Genomic DNA, 20,831 nt, shown 5'->3' with positions numbered 1-20,831 from the left:
CATTTATTTATTTATTACAAAAGTAACACATCTGTAGTGCACTTAACTTTATTTTCTACACACTACGCTTGGGGCTCCATATTAAGCTGATCGTTCAAACCCTAAACTTTTCATTATGAAAAAATACACAGATCGCTTATCCACTGATTGACAGGTTTCTCTGATGGTTGTCTCCATCATTCGTTTTAAATCTACATAAAACTCCTTCCAAAAGTAAGAAATAATGTTTTCCCTGTAAGATTTTCTGCAGACGGAAAATTATTGCTCAGATCGGCTTCACACAAACATGTAATGCAGCCCCCCTCCCTGCTCCAATCCCGACACAATCTCCAGCTTTACACCACCGCCACCTCCGGGAGAAACAGGGAAGGATCACCGGGATCGGAGAGCCTCGGCTGACACGTTTAAATCTCTTTAAACGTTTCTTTTTTAATCCAAGCGACACAATCCGTGGTCACGACGGTGGTGCTAGATATCAGGAGGCCGGTATGGGGGAGCACACGGCGTTTCTGCTCTTACTGGTGGCGACCTTGACGCTTTCATCTGAGGTGAGCATATAGCGGAGAAACCGCAGCCTGTGGCGGGGTGTTGGCGAGCTGTTCCCAGGCTCCGATAGGCTGCGGCGGGCCTGTCGATAGAAACGGTGGAACCGATGTGGCGCATTAAAATAACGGCTATAACGTAGATGTAACGGCTAAATCGTAGACTGTATAAATAATACAGGTTGCCTTACTTATCTGACAGATGTAACACGGTTTATTATACTAATTATACTAATAAACGGTATCCACTTATATTTAAGCTTACAAAATGATTTCTTCTAAGCATTTATAAGATCTTTTATCAGGGGCTCATCTCGATAACAGGCCTGTTAGAGCACACAGATTTACTGCGTAGGATAAACAGTCACATCAAAGTCCAGGCCTACCGTTAGATGTCAGGGATTGACAGCTAGGTCTTTGTTGCCATGTTGGATGTTTTTAATCTGGTTCGAAATATTTTTGGAATCCGCTCATAAATCTTCCTTAATAAAGGTTATTTTTCTCAAACATATTCAGATGCAGGGCTCAAGTCAGCTAACGTCTGCTAGCTTTATTCTATAAACTTTAATAACAGCTTTGGCTTCTGCTAAGAAAAAAAAACAAAAAAAACAAGATTTCTACGTCAGTTTGGTCTTTTGAAGGTTACACGACACGACGGACATTTCACTTTTATTTGGAAATATCCAGCCTTTACTATAAACAGCATGGAGGGTTTTACCAAAGCTATTGTGCGATAGCTGCGGGCTAGTGGTAAACTGCTGAGGAGAATGGAAAAAAGATGCAGACCGATTAGTTTCACTCAGCAAGATGGCGCCTGTAGCTCCTGTGCTGCTGCTGCTGCTGCTGTGCTGGACCAGAGATGCTGCTCTGCCCAGGCCTGCATGCCTACACCGTACATTACCAGAGTTAACATGACATTTCTGATGTAATTTTTGAGTAATACACATTTAGGGTCTCAAACTCTCTATTGTGGAGTGAAGTTTAAGATTTACTTCTATTTCAACCCACTAAGTAACAGCCTAAATATCACTCAGTATAAAATGCCTGCACTTAAAGCAAAATTCTCATTTTTCATTCTAAAAACTGACCATTTTAAGTGTTCTTTAAAACGGGAAATCTTGTATTGTGTTTATTAAAATATTTATTAATGGTGTCTCCACTTAGGTCCAACATATGCATAGTTATTACTACATTAATCCAACAGTTTACTAGATGTAAGGCTATGAAGAGAAACAAAAACTTTGTAAAACTTCATTTGAAGCCAAAGGCTTTCTTCACAAAAACAACAAAAAATGGCACAAGGACAGAACACCTTATACTGTAAAGTGTCTCCATAGTGAGGCTCTACATTATATTATGGATTTATGGTTATTGCCGCATTACAGTATTAAATATCAGCATTGCAAAGAACTATTAACTGAAATACTAATTGTATGCAAGCACCATTCTCTCAGTGTCTCTATGCCAGTTAGTCAGATGTATTGTTTAATGCAGTAGAAATTCTTTTAGTAGGGAAGTATGATAATCTATTAAAGTGATTAAGAAACTGACATTTTTTATCTGAAACCATCAGATAAAACCAGCTTCAAAAATCTTAAGATGAAAATATTAAACGTGACTGTTTTTCTAGTAGTGGATATAACACTATGTCTCCAATGAACCTAAATCAAAAACATATGAACATTATTTGTGTATTTATTGGAAGCCATAATATCACTATGGGTGAAGAAAAGGCCAACCAAAGTGATGGTGTTGAAAATACTGGAGTGCTAAGGTAGTACCATCTTAAAGCTACAGTTAGCAGCATGTCTGTTAGGTAGCATGTGCAGTCAACGCTACCTGGCTGTCCCTGAGCAGGTAGCTCGGCTAATCAACCAGCCATGAGTGGCTTAGGCACAATGCTTAGCATTGTGCCTAAGCATGTCAGCTTCCCAAGAAAAAAAACAATAAATTAATATTGCATTTAATCCTTATAACCAGGTGTAATTAGAAGTAGTTTTTGCTTTTCAGTTTTCTTAAATAAAAGCAATAATAAAATTTTATAAAACATACTAGATGATTTCTGCAATGTGAGAAACCTGCTGGGCCCAAGCTTTCTGAAGGCTTTTTCTTAGACTTTGTCATTTTTTTGTTGTCATTTTATCAATGAAGTCTGTAGCCTCATTATGATAACATAATGTTGCTGTGCAATTGTTAAAATCAAGCAAGTAGATAGTCAGACCTGAAAGTAATAGTATGTCAGAAGATAAGTATTTTCCGGAGAGGAGACGTGTCTTTCATCATCACTCAGTTAACAGTCTGCTGTAGCTTCTGTGCTGAGCCATCTAAAAATCATGTTGTTGATGGTACAAATGCTATTTAATGTGTATCAAACTGTGTGTTCATAGTATTTTTAATAACTTTGACAAATGCCTTTGAACAAATTTGTTTTGTGTATTTGTACAGATAAAGTACCGGTATCTTCAACTTAGGTGTTCATATGCTTGGATAACTCAGAGCAGTTCAACAGCTAACAAAGCAAAGTGAAAGAAAAATAAATCACTCTTCTGAAAAAGCTCACAACAAGAATGTCTTAAAAAAAAAAGTAATAAAAAAAAGACACAAAAAAAAGGATGAACATCTTATGTGTATCAGGTGTGACTCAAGAAGAGTTACTGTTTTTAATTTTGCTCGTTACCATTATACAACATATATAGATGCTTTGTGGCAGCTAGGCTCGGGAATGTGTTTTGATTTTTGTAATCCAATTGCACCACCTCATTTCAATGGTTGGCTTATTATTTTTGATATTTTTAAGAAGGCACTCAGTGGAAAACTACTACAAACACAACAAAAGCTGTTACTGAACATAACTTCTTCAACTTTCAAAGGTTGCCGCTCCTTAACCGCCACCCTTTGTTGTTTGGCTATATGCAAAAGCCAGTCTGACAAGTTGTATTTGTGCAAATAAGGCAGGGGAATTTTGTTGACATTACATTTCAGTGTTTACAGATGCTTTAGGATTCTTACTTGAAAGCCATTATGCTGTACAGCATACAATAGACAGCTTAGCATTGAATGCTGGAGTTATTGGCAGATGAAAACAAATATAAACTGTAAAATATGAACTTGGACCACACACATTCGATTCAGTGACCGACGTTATGCAACTTGCCTCTCACGTTTGATTAGAGCTGCAAATAAAAAACATGTTTTGCATTCCTATCTATGCATAAGCATAGATAGGAATGTTTTGCCAGATTTGTGAGGTCCGGAAAGTAACACTCAAAATGAACGCAATCATTTCACACATTTGGTGGTCTGTAAATGGATAGAATAGTTTATTTACTCATGATTGTGCTGATTGTCCTTTTTGTTCGCTGCTGTCTGCTAAAGCCCTGTGGAGCAGTGCTGCTTTGTTGTTGTCTACTTTCACTTTCTCCAATTTTGAAGGTTCTAAGATAGCCATAACAAAAAATACCATCTTCCCGTGTTTTTGTTATGATTTTTATCTCTTGGGTGCCCAGGTTCCAAAGAACAAAGGACTTAATTTTTCTTGGCTGAGAAATGTCTTCCATTTCCATTGATAAATATGTATCCTGTACAATTCGGCTGAAAAAACAAAAACAAAAAACAAGTCTGTAAAATGTAAGCTTATGAAAAAATAGAAAAACGTGCCATAATCTAGTTTAAATCATTTCACTAAGGCTTTCTTGACGCACCTTTTGATTCAGTTTAAGCATCCAGTCCTCTACTATACTTGGTAATATTTGCCCACTCTAACTTGCAGAAGATCTCCAAATTGATCGGACTATCTATCATTCTTCATCCTCTCATAAATCTTCTGTTACATTCTGGTTAGACCATTCCAACTGTTTTTATTGTTTGTAAACTGTCTGCAAACTCTGGCTTTAGTTATAGGATGCAAATAAGCAAATCTCAAGAATTTCTTGAGAATTTAAATAATTTAAATAAATTATTTACAGTTAATTTAATTCTCCATATTTAATGGCAGGTGTGTCCGCAGCAATGGCAAATTATGAAATTGCATCCAAAGAGTTGAATGGTGTGAGCACTTAGCAACCAGCTTATTGTAGCTCAAAGTATTAATACTTATTAATTCTCAGTGGTTTTTCACTGCTGCCATCTTTCTCACTCAGGTGCCCATGGACGACTCTGTGGGTTTGCTAACTGAGCCTCAGGTGGCCATGTTCTGTGGGAAGTTGAACATGCACATCAACGTACAGACTGGGAAATGGGAGTCTGACCCATCTGGCACCAAGAGCTGCATTGGCATCAAGGAGGGCATCCTGCAGTACTGCCAAGAGGTACTGAGACAGAATGTCACTACAGATAGACTGGGAACAGAGAGGAGGATGAACAGAGATCCCACATAAAGAACAGAAATGCAAATAATGGCATATAAAATGCTTTAAAATCACATTTCTTTAATCAGGTGTACCCAGATCTACAGATCACAAATGTTGTCGAGGCCAACCAACCCATCAGCATTCCCAACTGGTGCAAGAAGGGTCGCAAGCAGTGCTGGAGTCACACACACATCGTGGTGCCGTACCGCTGCCTGGGTAAGCAGCTGGGTTGCTGCAGCTGTGGGTAGCTGAGGGATGATGTTTGAAGAGATGAGTGTCCAACGGTAACCTCATGACTGTGTTGCAGTCGGGGAGTTTGTCAGCGACGCCCTGCTGGTTCCCGACAAGTGCAAGTTCCTGCACCAGGAGCAGATGAACAAGTGTGAGAGTCACCTGCACTGGCACACTGTAGCCAAGGAGGTGAGGATGGACAGCAGGCGCTGCCGGGCTTCACACGGTTTATCGTCACTTATCTTATCTCGTTTTGGCTTTTTTTCACCCAGCCTGTACTTTTATCAGTTTCAGACTTACTCCGCCACTGTCCTGCTGATATGCGTGCCCCTTATCTTTTTGAAAAAAAATTTTTACATTCTGTTGTATGTCACTTACTGAATTATTTAAGCAATGTTGAAATCATAACCTCATGCAGGCTTAAATGTCACAACTGGCTTTTAGAACGTATCCACAAAGTGTCTGCACATCCTTAAAAAGTCTTGAATTCATGTATCTAAAGTTAAGGCCTTAAAATGTCTTAAATTTATTAGAAGAATGTAAGTCTGCACTAAATATGTTAACCATAAGTCTTAAATTTTGTCTTGAAAGGACTGTTTAATCTAATTTATTCTATGTATTTTTCTCATGGGACATTTCTGTCAGGCACCTTTATTGCATTATGTGACTTGCTGCTAATGTACCCTGCTAGCTCCCTAGTTAGCTTTTTTGCCTCTATCATGGGTGAGTGCAAATTTACCCAGCTGGCTGGACGAAGATTGTAGATTTCTTCGGCGATACTGGTCTTAAGTTCCATTCACAGTGGTCTTAAAAAAAAGTCTTAGAAAGTCTTAAATGTCAATCGGTAAAAGCTACAGAAACCTTAATTCAGGTTTATGTGGTGTGGCTTTTGGACGCCGTTTTATGCAGCTCACTAACTGAAGACTTCTTTTATTCAGTCTTGTGGAGACCGCTCAATGAATCTCCACGACTACGGGATGCTGTTGCCGTGCGGCATTGATCGTTTCCGAGGCGTGGAGTTTGTGTGCTGCCCGGCGGAGGAAGAGCGCAAGTCGGACAGCGCGGAACAAAACGAGGAGGAGTCTGACGTCTGGTGGGGCGCAGCCGAGAACGAATATTCTGACAACAGGTACATCACATCGGCGCTCACCTGCACACATCTGCACCCGTCTGCCCACGCAAACACTGACTCGGCTCCTCCGTCGGCAGCATGACGCGCCCGGCGGACACGCAGCCGGCCGCCGCCGAGGACGAGGAAGACGAGGACGAGGAGGAAGACGCTTTCGAAAGGGACGAGGACGGAGACGGAGATGAGGATGATGAGGAAGACGACGACGACGTCATCGATGAGCGGGATAGCGACGAGCGCAGCTCCAGCGTCGCCATGACGACCACCACCACGACCACCACTGAATCTGTTGAGGAAGTTGTGCGAGGTGAGGCCTGAGGCTGGGCGCCTCCTCCCTGTTGATCCACTTTATTTCATTTTGACGTTTTCCATCACATTCAGAAGCTCCATTCCTGCTTTGACGTTTGTTCCAATGTGCCTGTGTGTGTGCGTGCGTGTGTGTGTACGTAACCTCAGCGGTGTGCTGGGCCCGCGCCGATTCAGGCCCGTGTCACGCCATGCTGGAACGTTGGTACTTCGTCCCCAAAAAGGGCCGCTGTGCTCCCTTCCTTTTCGGGGGCTGCGGGGGCAACAGGAATAACTTTAATTCGGAGGAGTACTGCCTGGCTGTGTGTAGCAGCTCGTGTAAGTCCTTCCTGACTGGAGCCGGACCACGAAGTGTCCACCTCACCGGCCTGATCCCTGTCCTCAGGCTGCCGCTGCTGACCATCTGTTTCCTCTTATTCAAGTACTCTATAGTCGCTCTGATCCCTCCTAACCACTCAGAGCTCTGACTCTGTATAGCCTTGTCTTGTGTTGAGCATGAAATGCCATCGTCCGTCACGCCTGTCTGCATTCTTTTTCTTTTATGCCAACTAATCTAAGGGGATTAATCTTAATCTTTTAGTTCAGCTGAAGTCAGCTCAGTTAAAATTTTGAGATTTTACAACACGTGACACGCCGACACGTGATTCTCATCCAGTTAACTGAGACGTTCTTAATTTTCCCATAATTGTCGAAATAAGACACCACATTTCATCGCATTACACTCACTCACTCAGCAGACACTCCTCCTGCTGCAATCTCTCCCTTGTTCTCCTTGCCAGTTTTTCTGGCAATGCATTATTTTCATTTGTCTGAAGTGCTAGGCCAATGCTAGTTTGTTTGCTTTTTGAATTGTTGGTTGTTTGACTCATAACCTACTTGCATTACAGTTCCAGATGATGATGCGTAGATAAAAACATAAAGCAAAACTTAGCTGTTGTGCTGCTGTATACAATGTATTGTTTATAAAATCTGACTGCTGTTTCTGCTGCTGTTTTTATTATTCTCCTTCACCCTGAAGACTCTATAAGACCCAGAGTTAAAATATTACATCTCTTTTTCAAACAAAACACTTAACAAATATTGACTTTTTTTTTTTTTTTTTTTTTTTTACCCAAACTTGGATATTGAACCCTATTGTTGGAATGCTATTGGATTGAAAATTAGAAATAACTTCAGCCCACAGGGTCACAAAATATCACAACTTGAAAAAAGAAAATCTCTGCGATTCACTGTAACATGATCATTCAGAAAGAAGTCATTTAAATGATTCTTCAATTGTACAACGTATGATCATATGTAACAGTTCCATAAAGCCTTCCAAACGCAATAAAATCAGACCGCATCCCATTTACATCTCCTATAAAGCCATCTATAAAGTTGAACTGTTTTTTTCCGCCCCACGTCTTTGTGTCTGGGTGTTCCAGGCTGGAGGGCCTTTTTCATTGTGAATGTATTTGAAAAGGGTGGACAATCCTATTGATTCTCTGGGAAAACCCATATTGCTTAAATAAACAAAATAACGTGCACAGGCTTACAAGGCAGGTACACACACACACACACACAAAAAAAAAAGCAGGCTGCGATTTAAAGACAATCTTCCTGCTGCTCAGCTCCTGGGTGTGTGTCGCACAAAATGACAGACAGCAGACCAGCTGTGGGTGTCTTCAGCTGAGTTTTGTAATAGATGCCGAAACCAACCCTGTAATAGAAGTAATTGCGACAACGTAAAAGAGCCGTTTGACTGCTTTCAGGTTTTTATTTGGGAGCGTGGGTTAATTATTTAGCCTTGGGTGTCTTTAAGAAAAGCATAAAGGTGGTAATATCAGCAGGAACAACCTGACCTTGGGAAGGAAATCTAACAGACACCCCTCTTTACGTCACTTTATTAGTTTCAGGGCAGGAAAATTCTTTTAGGCCCAGGTTGTGAAATACTTCTGGATGTCTATATAACTGCTTTTGACTTTATGTGCTTTTATCTGGCTGAATTAGAAAAAATGTTAAATGAAGGGGGAAAAAAAATGTTAACTTCAGTGTGTGCATCACAATAACATTAACGTTTTATTCATTTAAAAGCATATGGAAAGTTATAGTTTTGCTCGGAATGTTATGAGATGAAGGATAAACAACCGATGATTGCAGCTGTTAAATTCTTTATTTTTTTTTGTTTTGTTTTATAGAATAATATCACCTTTTACCAAGTGTATTATTTTATAACTGTTTTGTCTTTAAAACACAGTCAGCAGTTGGGCTTTTGACATTTGAACCCCAAAGTCGGAGAACAGTGCTAAGACGTTGCGTAAAAAGGAAGCAGTGGGTCAATCAAGGATAGAGCCCTTTTGACAGACACGATTTATATTTAAATCCATGTCATGTAATTATTGCTGACCTAAATTACTAACTCTTCTTCCAGCATGAAGACAAAGAGGTCTTGTCTGCGTCTGCATGCGTTTCGACTCATGTGTCTGCATGCTTTGCTCTTTACAGTTGTTACTCTCTGTCTGTCTGTGTCAGCTGAGGGCTCATAGCTGAAAGAAGCTGTGAGCGAAAGAACTGTTGGCGCAGTTTGCCCTGATCTTGAGTCAGCGTGTTGCAGCTTGTCTGCAAGAAGCCCAAAGATTATTAATTTTTTTTAGAAATCTTATCACTTCATGTCTTGTCATAGCCTTTGTGTCAGTTACTAGATTGTGAAACACTTCTGGATGTTTATATAACTGCTTTTATGTGACTAACTGCTTATCAGTGAAAACAAATTATGCCTTTCCCCCTAACTTCTCGCGCCATCTTTTGTATACAGTACACAGTCCGCTCTGGATTCATTCCTCTCATTTCCCCTCCCCATTCAGTGCCCACCATAGCGCCCAGCCCCCCGGATGCAGTGGATCAGTACCTCGAATCGCCCGGGGATGACAACGAGCACACGGATTTCCGAAAAGCCAAAGAAAGCCTTGAGGCCAAACACCGTGAAAAAATGTCTCAGGTGCGTGACTTTACATCTGAAACACCCACACATGGATCGTTCTTGTCCCAAGGAATGTAATCGTAAATTTGTTGATTCTCAGGTGATGAGGGAGTGGGAGGAGGCGGAGAGACAAGTGAAGAACCTTCCTCGTTCAGATAAGAAAGCTGTAATTCAGGTGGGACTCAAGTGTTTGTTTCCGTGAAATGAAAGCAAAGTTTTTTTGTCAGGTAAAATCGGTAAACTGATTGCAGTTTTCTGGCCGATTACTGATCTTTAAAAAGCCTGACCTGCCGATTCCGACTTTGGCAAATACTGGTGTTTTTGTCTGAAATGTTGCTAAACATAGAAAGAAAGCCACTGAGTTGTCAACAGGCAGTTAAAACTTTCTCGTGGTAGAACAAAACATGTTAGACTACTGTCGAGATAGATTAGATCGATGGATAAGATCGGCTTCACATATAATTATCGACCGATCACCGATCTCCCAAAATTAACGAAACCTTGGCCGATTTGTCGGTGCACCCTTACTTCCTGTGACTCAAGGTGATTTATGCGACCACTTACTGTCTGCTAATATACCCTTACTAGCTACCAAGCCTTTCTGCATCTATCACAGATCAGTGTAAATTTACCGCCAGTTGGCTGGACAAAATCTGTTCATTTCTATGGAGGTATAGGTCTTAAATTCAATTCATAATGGTCTTTTTAAAAGATCTTAAAGCCTCTTAAATTTGAGTTGGTGAAACCTGCAGAAACCCTGACACCAACTGACTGGGTTTCTGAAACGTTTCGTGCACGCAGCACTTCCAGGAGAAGGTGGAAGCCCTGGAGCAGGAGGCTGCAGAGGAGCGGCAGCAGCTGGTGGAGACACACATGGCCCGGGTGGAGGCCCTGCTCAACAGCCGCAGGCGCCTGGCTCTGGAAAATTATCTCAGCGCCCTTCAGGCTAATCCACCTCGGGTACTTTTGCAAGTTCACATCACACCTACAGAACCACATTTTAAGTAGACTTTCCTGTAAACGTAATCACGTGTCATCGTCCCATCTCACAACCACAAACTTCCACATGTTTTATTAGGTATTTATTTGATGGGCCAAAACAAACGTCGTGCATCACTGCAGTAGTAAAAAGAAAGTGAATATCTCAAAAGTGTGGCGTGCATTTGTGTACTCTTAATTGAAATCCCTTTAAAGCCATTCACGGTTTTAGGATGGGAAGCATGTGGAAGAAGATGCTCAGGTTAGATGAGGCCAAAAATTAAATATCATAGTTTACAAGCAAATCATTCTGTGTGACTGAAAGTAAAGTTATCGCTCAGACACACCATCCCCACAGAGACACACGGTGGTGACAGCATTATGCTGTGGGAAAATTTCTTTTCAGCAGTGGCAGGGAATGCCTCTGCTAAATTTTAGTTCACAAAATCCCAATTAAATGAACTGAGGTTTGTGGTTGTAATGTGACAATATGTGTAAAAGTCTCAGGAATGTGAATGCTTTTTAAAAGATACTGCATCCGAGTGTAGAGTTCCCGTTTGTACCCTACTAATCAAGAATTGGCACGAAACACGTACACGTTTAATGGCTGGTGTCACCGACAGCCGCGACAGGTGCTGAGCCTGCTGAAGAAGTACGTCCGTGCAGAACAGAAGGACAGGCAGCACACACTGAAACACTACGAACACGTCCGCACCGTCGACCCCAAGAAGGCCGCTCAGATCCGCCCTCAGGTGCTGAAACCTATACACCACAACCACCAAGTAAAAGTAGGATATCTTTACTTTCAAGAGTTTTGACTCTGACCTCTATTTTCACCTTTTGACCCTTAGGTTCTGACTCACCTTCGTGTGATTGAGGAGAGGATGAATCAGTCTCTAGGTCTGCTCTACAAGGTGCCCAGTGTGGCCACTGAGATCCAAAAACAAGTTGGTAAGTGTTCCTAATGACGGTGTCTGGACTCACTTTGTCACACAAATCCTCTGCACTTAAAGAGATTTGTTAGGAGAACACATATTTTTTTTACTGACTGTTTGCAGTAATTAGCTGCAAGCCTAATTCTAAAACTAACATGACGCTAATCCCAAGCAAAAAAAAAAAAAAAAAGACTCTTATTGCAGTCGGCGGAGATTTGACGACTTAGCTTTGTTTTAAATCAGTGGAAATCTAGATACCATGAGAAGGTTGTTAGACCGATTTCAGGTGATAGAAACTCAAAGTAGGAAGTAGCCATGGATTAGATACTTGCTTTTTAAAGGTTTTTACAAATAAAAATCTCACAGTCCATAATCAGAAAACGCTAAGACTACGGGATCACAGTCAACACACCAAGACATGACATGCTGTAGACATCCACAGCTCAACTGGACAAATGTAAGTCATACAGGCCACAAATCAGGCTTTTATGAAAAGGCTTTCCTTCTCTGTTTGAAGGAGACGCCACAAACCACAGGCTGCTCTGGTCAGAAGAGACCAACATTAACTTTTTTTTTTTTTTTTGCCTCTGTTCAAAATACTGAACCATGAAACACAGTGGTGGCAGCATCGTGTTGTGGAGAAGATTTCTTCTACATTGAAGCTGTTTCCAGTTCAGTTTCCAGCTGGACAATAACCTGTAAACAGACAGCCAGCACTACAATAGAATGGAATGGATAAGATCAACACATTCTTGTGTTCAAATGGCCTAGATCACAGGTGTCAAACTCCAGTCCTGGAGGGCCTCTGCCCTGCAACTTTTAGCTGTGCCTCTGCTGCACCACACCTGAACAGAATAATTGGGTCATTAGCAAGGCTCAGGAGAACCGATCTACACAAGGAGGAGGTAATTAAGGCATTTCATTCCAGTGTTTTGTACCTGTGGCACATCTAAAAACTGCAGGACACTGGCCCTTGAGGACTGGAGTTTGATACCCCTGGCCTAGGCAAAGCCCAGCCCTCAAAACCAATTCAAAATCTGTGCCAGTGCTCAGAGTTTCTCCATCCAATCTCACCGAGTTTGAGCTAAGTAGGGAGGAAGACATCAGCCTCCAGAAGAGTAAAGCCAGTCGAGATAAACCCCAAATGACTCACAGCTACAGATGAGTAGCAAGTATTGACTCAGTGGTTTGAGCTACCTTGTGGTTGCAATAAGATGTAAAAACAAATCTTAAGAGAGGCAGTTTATCAGATTCGGAAGTGATTAGGTGCCAACTTACGCAACATTATCTTTTCACCGTACAACCAGAAAAAAAAAAAAAAAAAAAACTAGTTCTGCTCTCACTGATACAGGATTATGCTGGTTCCCTGTGCTTAATCAACTGGAGTCCAATATAAAAATAGTGAACTGGCAGTCATATAATTTAAGAGTTCAACTGTGTTAAAATTGTGCCACAGTATGTGATTGACTTGCCGCATAAAGACATTGAGACAACACTGTGCTGCACATGGATGGATTAATCACTTTGCGAGGAGGTTTATGAAAGTTTGAGGCGGTGGATGAATCAGGCGCGCCATATGTGGCGCGTGTGGGAGATTTGGTAAGGACAGAGAATGAATCCAATGTTAGATTCCCATTGCCATCACTAATTTATTAGACGTTTTCTTTGGAGAGCAAAGAGGTCATCCTAACCCTACAGCAACAATAAGACATTATATCTTTTTAAATATTGATGTTACATTGACAAATTGTCAGGATGAAAGAATCTGAATTTAGGTCATTTTACATCCTATTGCCTGCTGTAAGGCAACTCTAAGTTCAGTTCAGTTAGCATGGCGCCGTCATGCTAACTGCTTTCACTCATTTACCCACTCCCACTGTCTCTGCCTTCCACGCTCACTTTGTTTCTTTCCCTTCCAGCGATTATAGTGCAGAGAGTCCAGTCTGAGCTGTCTCAGCAAGTCTCTTCCCTGCAGAGCGACGGGCGGGTGAGTCAGGCTGCTCCCACTCACATATGTCTCCTGCATGTATAAATAGCGTTAAAGCCAAACAATATGACAGTTGGGACAAAGTCACGAAGCACAAGGAAACTTTAAATGCTGACGTGGCGCAAAAAATAAAAGCTGAGCTCCAAACAAATCTATCAGACTGTGGGGATCACAGATTTAGGAGAATTTATTCCGTGTTTTTGTGTAATTCTGGCTCTTAAGACCATCGACTGAGTCTTGCAACTCGGTCTTTTTGGGGACAACTCATCAGATTTGGAAAGCCTTTCAATCTGACGCGTCCTGATCAACGTCCCTCTGCGTCCGCAGGTGGACGGCAGGGTGAGCTATGGCAACGACGCGCTGATGCCAGATCAGGCCTACAGCTCTGCTCCCATGGAACCCGGCCTGGACGGACTGGGCTTCATTCACCCGGAGAGCTTCAACCAGCCAAACACTGAGAACCACGGTAATGCTTAACGTAAAGGGGGTCTAGTTGAAGTAAAATCTGTGAATGGTGAACCTCTTTAATTAAAAAGAAAAAAAAATTGGACTACTGTATTTTCCGGACTATAAGGCGCACCGGATTATAAGACGCATGCTAAAACATACGGTCAACAACAACAAAAAAAAGGTAACAAAATCAAAACAGTAAGTTTAGATTAACTTTATTCGACTATGTAACAATACTCAAATTATTTTTTATTTTTCTTCCACAAATCCATCAAAGTCCTCCTCTTCTGAATCTGAATTGAACACCTGGGCGATCTCACCATCAAACATGCCAGGTTCCCTCTCATCATTGTCGGAGTCAGTCTCGTTGCCAGGTGGCTGTTCAGCAATCATGTCGGCTTTCGAAAGGCAGATACATTAGCCCAGGCATCCACAATCCACTCACACATGGTGGCGTAACTCGCCTGGCGCCGTCTCCCCGTCTTAGTAAACGTGTGTTCGCAGTCTGTCATCCATCACTCCCACGCCGCTCGCAACTTCTTTTTGAACTCCCTGTTTACACCAATGTCCAGCGGCTGGAGTTCTTTGGTTAATCCTCCTGGAAACTCTGAATCAGTTTGCTTCACTTCCTTTTTCACAGTAGCAGTGAGATGGGTGTGCATGGCATCGCAGATGAACAGGGACGGTGATGCGTGGAAAAACCTATCTGGTCTTTACCGGAGGTGTATGCTGCAGAACTCGGAAAACAATTCTCTGATTGGTTTATCGCTGCTGGCGTACTTACTGTACACTTTACGTCTCTGTGTCAGGGACAGATTTTGGAGTTCATTGCACACATAAGGCGCACCGGATTATAAGGCGCACTGCTGATTTTTTAGAAAATTTAAGGCTTTTAGTGCGCCTTATAGTCCGGCAAATACTGTACTTCAACCCTTGTGCATGCGAGGACTGAGGCAAATGATACAAATGATACGGGTGTGGGGTCAGCTGGACCCCATTTGTAAACACAAGGGTTACATTCAGTATCTTTGAAAAGCAGCTACATTTCATTAGTATTGCATGACCTGCTCGGGTGTTTAGGTGTCATTACTCGTCTCAGCAGCTCTCTCCCACACAAACAAATGTCTGAGCGGCTGTCGCCAATGCCGTCCCTCTTTCGCTTTCAGCGTCTTTGTAAAACTGTTTGTTTATTATGGAAAACCCAGATTCATTAGCTCAACGTATCACGCGAACCGCCTGTAATTTAGAGTGGCTAGTTGCATACATGAAAGCAGGTTGTAATTGTTACAAACCACATGATTCCCTGAGGGTGAAACTTGAATAAAGTCACAGACAGTAGAGAACCCACCACCGCTATCAGGAATCCAGTTTAGTCTTATTCAACATTGTTGTTGTTTTTTTTTTGCTCTTTCTCTGCAGTTGAGCCTGTCGATGCTCGTCCCAATCCAGACAGAGGACTCCCGACACGACCTGGTATGTATCTGTGTTTGCAACACCCTTTTTGATTTCTTTAAAAAAAATTTTAAAAAAAAAGTTTAAAACACGTAAATATTTTACCAATCATTATTTTAGGGATTTGTTCACCTGTTCTGAACTAAAATATCTCAACAACTTTTTGGTGAACTGCTGTTTTACTTCGCACAGATACGGGTAATTCTCATTTTATGGATTCTTTTTTGTTTTTTTATTCTGGTACCAACATGAATCTCAATGTCATATTTTCCCACAACTGAAAAGAAAAAAAAATCATGGAAAATGTTGCATAACTAAAGTGTTTTTCTTTTCTTTTTTTTCTTCTTTTTTTTTAGCTGTAAAATGCTGCTGACTACGATGTGCAGGCATAAAAAAGCATGTTATAGTTAAAAAGGCCCATTGTCTCTAGTTTTATAATGAAAAACTGAGATTGGATTTTACTTTCCCTCTCTGTTTCTCACCGTGTTTTTACTAGACATAATAAGAACAAAAGAAATGCAACTGGCTTGGAGCCAAGTCTTTCTGATCCTTTTTAATTTGTTTGGAAATAGTTTCCACTCAGACCGGTCGGACAAAGGACCCATATTTATGTGCATATTTCAGCCTATCAGATTCATCGCATTGTTTGTCCAGGAAAGTACCTGCTCATGTGCCCTCACTGCATTCATATCTTGAGAATCGAAAATATTTAACTGCTGGGCTTGAAGGGATTTTTTTTGTCCCTTTCAAGCTATAAAACCAGTCTTGTCAATCATTATGTTGTTGCCTTGTGAGTTTCTTTTTTCTGTAAGGAGGTGTGTGACAAAGCACTGCTAGTGAAACTTTCTGTTTTCAAATTAGGTTGATTTGTCTGATTTCAGTTTCTGCCTTGAAGCCAGAAGAGATGCCAGAGGTGCGGATGGACACCGAAGAGAGGCAGAGCGCTGGATACGAGGTTTACCATCAAAAACTGGTAGGGATCGCCAAGCGGGTCATTCCCTCCTCCCAGAGTAGTTTAGAACAGGGTTCAGGCGCAGTCTGGAACCCGGATTGAGCCTTTTCCTGGTCTGGATTAAAATTTAAAAATAAATAAAACCTAAAATGAACACATTCAGATTTCTAGACTTTTTTTCTCTCTTTTGTGCTCTGCCAGATCCATCCATCATAAATTCAGGGGCTGGAAAAACTGAGCTCTCTGAAAAATTATACCAAAGAAATGAATAAAGGGGTAGAAACTCTATTGTTATTGAAAAAAAAAATCTTTATCTTTTGGCAAAACCTTTTATATATCCTATGATAGCAAAGATTGCAACCATGCATCCATACCGAAAAGACTTTTTAAATGTCACTTTACCAGATACAAGAAAGCTGTTTAAATGCTGCAAAATTAAGAATGTTTATAGCATTTAGTCCCTTTTATTGTACTGATAAATAGTCCTGACTGATGCATCTCATCTGTAGGTGTTTTTTGCTGAGGACGTGGGGTCCAACAAGGGCGCCATCATCGGGCTCATGGTTGGAGGGGTCGTCATAGCGACAGTCATCGTCATTACTTTGGTGATGTTGAGAAAGAAGCAATACACCTCCATCCATCACGGTGTAATCGAGGTAAAAAAAAGGCTAAAACCTACATGACGTGATACTCTATAAACTTCCTCCTTCATAAACTCCCTTTTTTCCCCCCCGTGATTTATTTATTTATTCATTAAATTTTTTGATCTGTTGAAGGTGGACGCAGCAGTGACTCCCGAGGAGCGTCATCTGGCCAAGATGCAGCAGAACGGCTACGAGAACCCGACCTACAAATTCTTCGAGCAGATGCAGAACTGAGGGACCGCTGGCTGACGTGTCCTTCAGGTGTGCCCCGCCCGGCTCCACACGGTCACCGTCGCGCTCTCTTCCATTCTGATCCCTTGCCCTCAGCCCCTGCAGGGACCACGAGGGCGGCTGGTCAAAGCTGGTTTTTAACGTTGCGAACAGAAAAGATCAATCTTTTGCATGTCTCAGTCAGGGGTTTGGGCCAAAGGATGCTGGCATGGAACGAATATCTTTTTAATCTTTTTTTTTTTTTTTTTTGCTTGATTGTACAGAGCTAAAAAATCCCCCCCCCTCCCCACTCACCCACCCCTGAAGCAGACAAAGGTACCCCGGTTTACCTGCACGTTTCAGCCAATCACAACTCCTCGTGGTGTTTGTACAGGAAATACCTTTGTGTTTATATGACATCATCATCTGCCCTCAGATAACAGGACGGGGCTCTTAGAGCTCCTTGCCGCATGACTGAAGTGTTTCAGGCAGGTTTTACATAAAAAGCAGAAAACAAAGAAAAAAATATATCCTCAATCAAAATATAATAAAAGCTGATTATATTTAATGTTTTTTTTTTCATGTGTAATATAATAAGCCAGAGATTAGCTGTAAGTACATGTAGTGCATGGCATTTATCGAAGTATGCGGATGTCCTGAGAGCGGACCTCCCTCTTAGATATTTTAGCAGGATTGTATATTTCTAGTGTCAACTTTGTGATCTTGTGATATGAAGGAGAAAAAAAAAAAGTATTGAGAATATGTTCTGCTTTGTCGTCGCACAGACTTGCTTTAATTGAAGTCCACTCATCTCCATGCTTCACTGTTGCGTTAGCTGCATGGGCCAAATGCTCTCTCCTCGTGTGAAATATGAAGTCTACTAGAATCTGAAAGGAAGAAGATCGTGTTACTGTTTGCGTTTCTATGCACTCGTCATTTCCGAAGCCTGGCTATTATCACCAAATATGAATAGCGTTAATTTTGATGCCGACTGTCGCCGCACTTTGTGATTTCTTCTTTTGTTTTAGAACGAAGATTGAAGGGGTGGTCCAGGATTTTACAACGAGGTTCTGTGGAAAGATCGTAAGCAGTTACTATCTTACCTGCTGCGGATAATTTAGTGTTCACCTCACTCTAACCCGCCATGCTGCGTGTGAGTCGTGCGAGCGTTGTTACACGCACAGCAAAGGTCTCGGAAGAAATCTGAATAAAAAAACATGTGAAAATATCAAGTTTTACTCTTTAAATTGACTAATATGAACAAAGCACCAGCCACAGCAGCAAGGAGAAACTCTGAGCTGCTTATGTGTCTGCATCTGTAATATTAGGAGGGTAAAAATGCAATTTAATTCAGCAGTAAAAATATGTTTATGCTTTTAAACCTGCTGTGAGAAAATCATGTATTTGACTATTATTTATTTATACTGTACATATTTGAGCCATAGTCACATTTGCAGTCGGTGGGTATTTCTACAAAAGCGATTGATTATTTACCTCAGAGGTGGATATTGGAGGCGGTGCGCCACCGATGACCTTCCTGTGTGAAACGCGTCCTGAGAGTGGAACGTGTAAAAGCTTTTCTGGTCAGACAAGTGAGGCAGTTTAAAAATTAGCATTTTGCACTATTTTTCTTACGCTGTTGATGTTTTTTAAAGTTTTGGAGTTGCTTTAAGCCTCGAGGATCAAATCACCTGGATTGATACTACATGAAGACACAAACCGTAAAAACAGTGATGTACCGCTAGTAAGATAGTAACTGCTTCGAACCTCGAACAGAACCTCGCTTCTGGATCCTGAGCTGTCCCCCTTTCATGTTAAGCTTTAGAAAGCTGTTTTTGTTTTTAGTAAAGCATATCATTCATGATTTAACTAATATCTTGATTGTAAATACTTGGCCGACGGAGAATCTGGGTTTGTTGAGCCGCTGAAATGGTGGTTTCCAGTTGTCTGCTGTTTTGTCCTCGTCTAAAAGTCCCCCTCCTCTCCCCCAACTCCTCACATCGACCCCTTTTGTTTCCGATCTGGCAGCAATATTGTACAGAGCAGGAGTTGTTAATCAGACATTAGCGAGGGGCAGTACTTACTGGAAAGTGCTCAGATGTTCTCCAGACGGTTCTGTATTTACACCACAAACATTCCTTCACCAAATCAACCCTTTCTATTTTTCTACATCTGCTGTGTATACATGTACAGTGCTGTAACGTTTCTTTCCTTGCATATCTGTTGTAATGCTCCTCGAAGCGAGAGACGTGTTCAACTCCCCTTAAGTTATTATAATAGTTACCATGAATGTGACATGCATATATTGCATTATGAAAATACAACACATATCACCTCTGCAAATGTACAGACACCAACTGAAGCTCTTAAATCAGGTGAATGTTTAATTAAATGCTTTTTCCCCCTCTTCATTGGTTTAGTGACCTTCCTTTTGTGTGTGGTTTGAAACATTTGCTTAAAGTCAGAAAAGCTTTCTACACTCCCCCATTCCATGAATAAATTTTGAATGTACATATGACTGTGGCTTTTTTTTTTTTTTTTTTTTTCTTTTGTGGAGCATAAGTGGGGGTGGGATTATCTGGAAAAGATTTACAGTTCACACAACCTTGATAGAAAATGTTTGTTACTTTATTCCCCCCTAGTGGACACAAAAGGGTCCAGCACTTCAGGGAAACGCACTAAATAAAATACAAAATGGGTCTTATGAAAATACACTTGCCTTCGTGGCTATCAAAAACCATGACATATTTGTATATACAGTGGATTACAGACAAGGAGCGCACAACACCGAGCCTCTACTAGCAGTTTCAGTCACTCATTCAGCCATGCACACGACAATCTGCAATTATAAACACATTCTTTCCTCATCCTGAGCTCGCCTCTGTTGGGTAGAGTTAGTGAAAAGCTAAAAAATACATCACCTGCCTCAGTCTAAGCTGAATTTAACTGTGTATACAACAAAGTTTTTTTTTTAAAGCCACATACTGATCGGGGATCAGCTTTGTGTCTAAAGGGACGCATGATTTCCAGCCAGCGCCGCGGCCTCCTTCAGCTGTCCTTGTCCAGTGTGGTGGCCAGCGTGACTGTGGTGATGGGCTGTCCGAGGCCGTGCATCTGAATGCGAGCCAGTTTCTTCTGCTCGCACTCCGTCACCAGGCTGTTGAGCTCGGCGGCGCTATAGCCAATCAGAGTCCTCAGGTCGCACACAAACTTGTAGACGAAGCGCTTGCCCTGCACTTTGCTGATCATGTCCCCGTCGTAGTAGTACCTGAACCGCAACAGGCAAAGTTGATAATTAGTAAAAAAAAAAAAAAAAAAATAGTGTGCACTCTATTTTTAAAGCTGCAGTATATAACTTTTATTTTAAAAAAGTATATTTTACATAACTGTTATAATGACAGTATAAGACAAATAATCTATGGGGGGAAAAAAACAAAAACGAGTTCCTCAGCTTTCTCCCAGTGCTACCTGTGATGAGAGCGCTAAAATCTCCCTTCTGGCTCTGATTGGTTGTTTTTGACTGTGAATTGTCAAAAATTCACAGTCAAAAATTAAAAATTAAACTGTCACAACAGTATAAATAAAGCTGTTAAAAAAGTAAAAAAAAAAAAAAAACTTTTTATTAAAGTTACATACTGCAGCTTTAAGGCAGTATGTAACTGCCTTAAAGTTACATACTGCCTTAAAGCAGTATGTAACTTATGTAA

At 41.2% G+C, this 20,831-nt stretch overlaps 2 protein-coding genes across 6 annotated transcripts in view; one reads left to right on the top strand and one right to left on the bottom strand.

The window, feature by feature from the left end:
* The first annotated feature begins 280 nt into the window (after window positions 1-280).
* LOC106940919 (amyloid beta A4 protein-like) lies at window positions 281-17,863 on the top strand. Of its 2 annotated transcripts, XM_015023802.1 has the most exons (18): window positions 281-548; window positions 4,682-4,849; window positions 4,978-5,107; window positions 5,199-5,311; window positions 6,061-6,251; window positions 6,332-6,558; window positions 6,708-6,875; window positions 9,401-9,534; window positions 9,617-9,691; window positions 10,318-10,476; window positions 11,118-11,246; window positions 11,346-11,445; window positions 13,349-13,416; window positions 13,744-13,882; window positions 15,286-15,339; window positions 16,200-16,291; window positions 16,780-16,926; window positions 17,047-17,863. In XM_015023802.1, the coding sequence occupies exons 1-18, from the start codon at window positions 489-491 to the stop codon at window positions 17,146-17,148; spliced, it is 2,256 nt and encodes a 751-aa protein (XP_014879288.1). In that variant the 5' UTR covers window positions 281-488; the 3' UTR covers window positions 17,149-17,863. The 2 variants fall into 2 exon arrangements, with proteins under 2 accessions (XP_014879288.1, XP_014879289.1); XM_015023803.1 differs by lacking the exon at window positions 6,708-6,875 and having other exon boundaries at window positions 284-548.
* A 363-nt stretch (window positions 17,864-18,226) lies between these two features.
* Window positions 18,227-20,831, bottom strand: part of gabpa (GA binding protein transcription factor subunit alpha) — a 13,529-nt gene continuing 10,924 nt past the window's right edge. For all 4 annotated transcript variants that reach the window (XM_015023805.1, XM_015023804.1, XM_015023808.1 and 1 more), the window contains one exon: window positions 18,227-20,392. In XM_015023805.1, the coding sequence (XP_014879291.1) occupies window positions 20,173-20,392 (220 nt within the window). In that variant the 3' untranslated portion in view covers window positions 18,227-20,172. The remainder of the gene's footprint in view (window positions 20,393-20,831) is intronic.

This window comes from Poecilia latipinna, unplaced genomic scaffold (assembly GCF_001443285.1).
Source record: "Poecilia latipinna isolate Pla-1442-1.1 unplaced genomic scaffold, P_latipinna-1.0 Scaffold3418, whole genome shotgun sequence".
NCBI classification, from domain to species: Eukaryota; Metazoa; Chordata; class Actinopteri; order Cyprinodontiformes; family Poeciliidae; genus Poecilia; species Poecilia latipinna.
Note: the sequence above shows the minus strand (reverse complement) of the source record. Positions and strands in the feature narration are given on the sequence as shown.

Bases quoted from the DNA above. Each gene is read 5' to 3' on its own strand.
- LOC106940919 (XM_015023802.1), top strand. From the start codon at position 489: ATGGGGGAGCACACGGCGTTTCTGCTCTTACTGGTGGCGACCTTGACG. The intron at 5,108-5,198 runs GTAAGCAGCTGG...ACTGTGTTGCAG, and splicing joins GGTGCCGTACCGCTGCCTGG to TCGGGGAGTTTGTCAGCGAC. The intron at 16,927-17,046 runs GTAAAAAAAAGG...GATCTGTTGAAG, and splicing joins TCCATCACGGTGTAATCGAG to GTGGACGCAGCAGTGACTCC.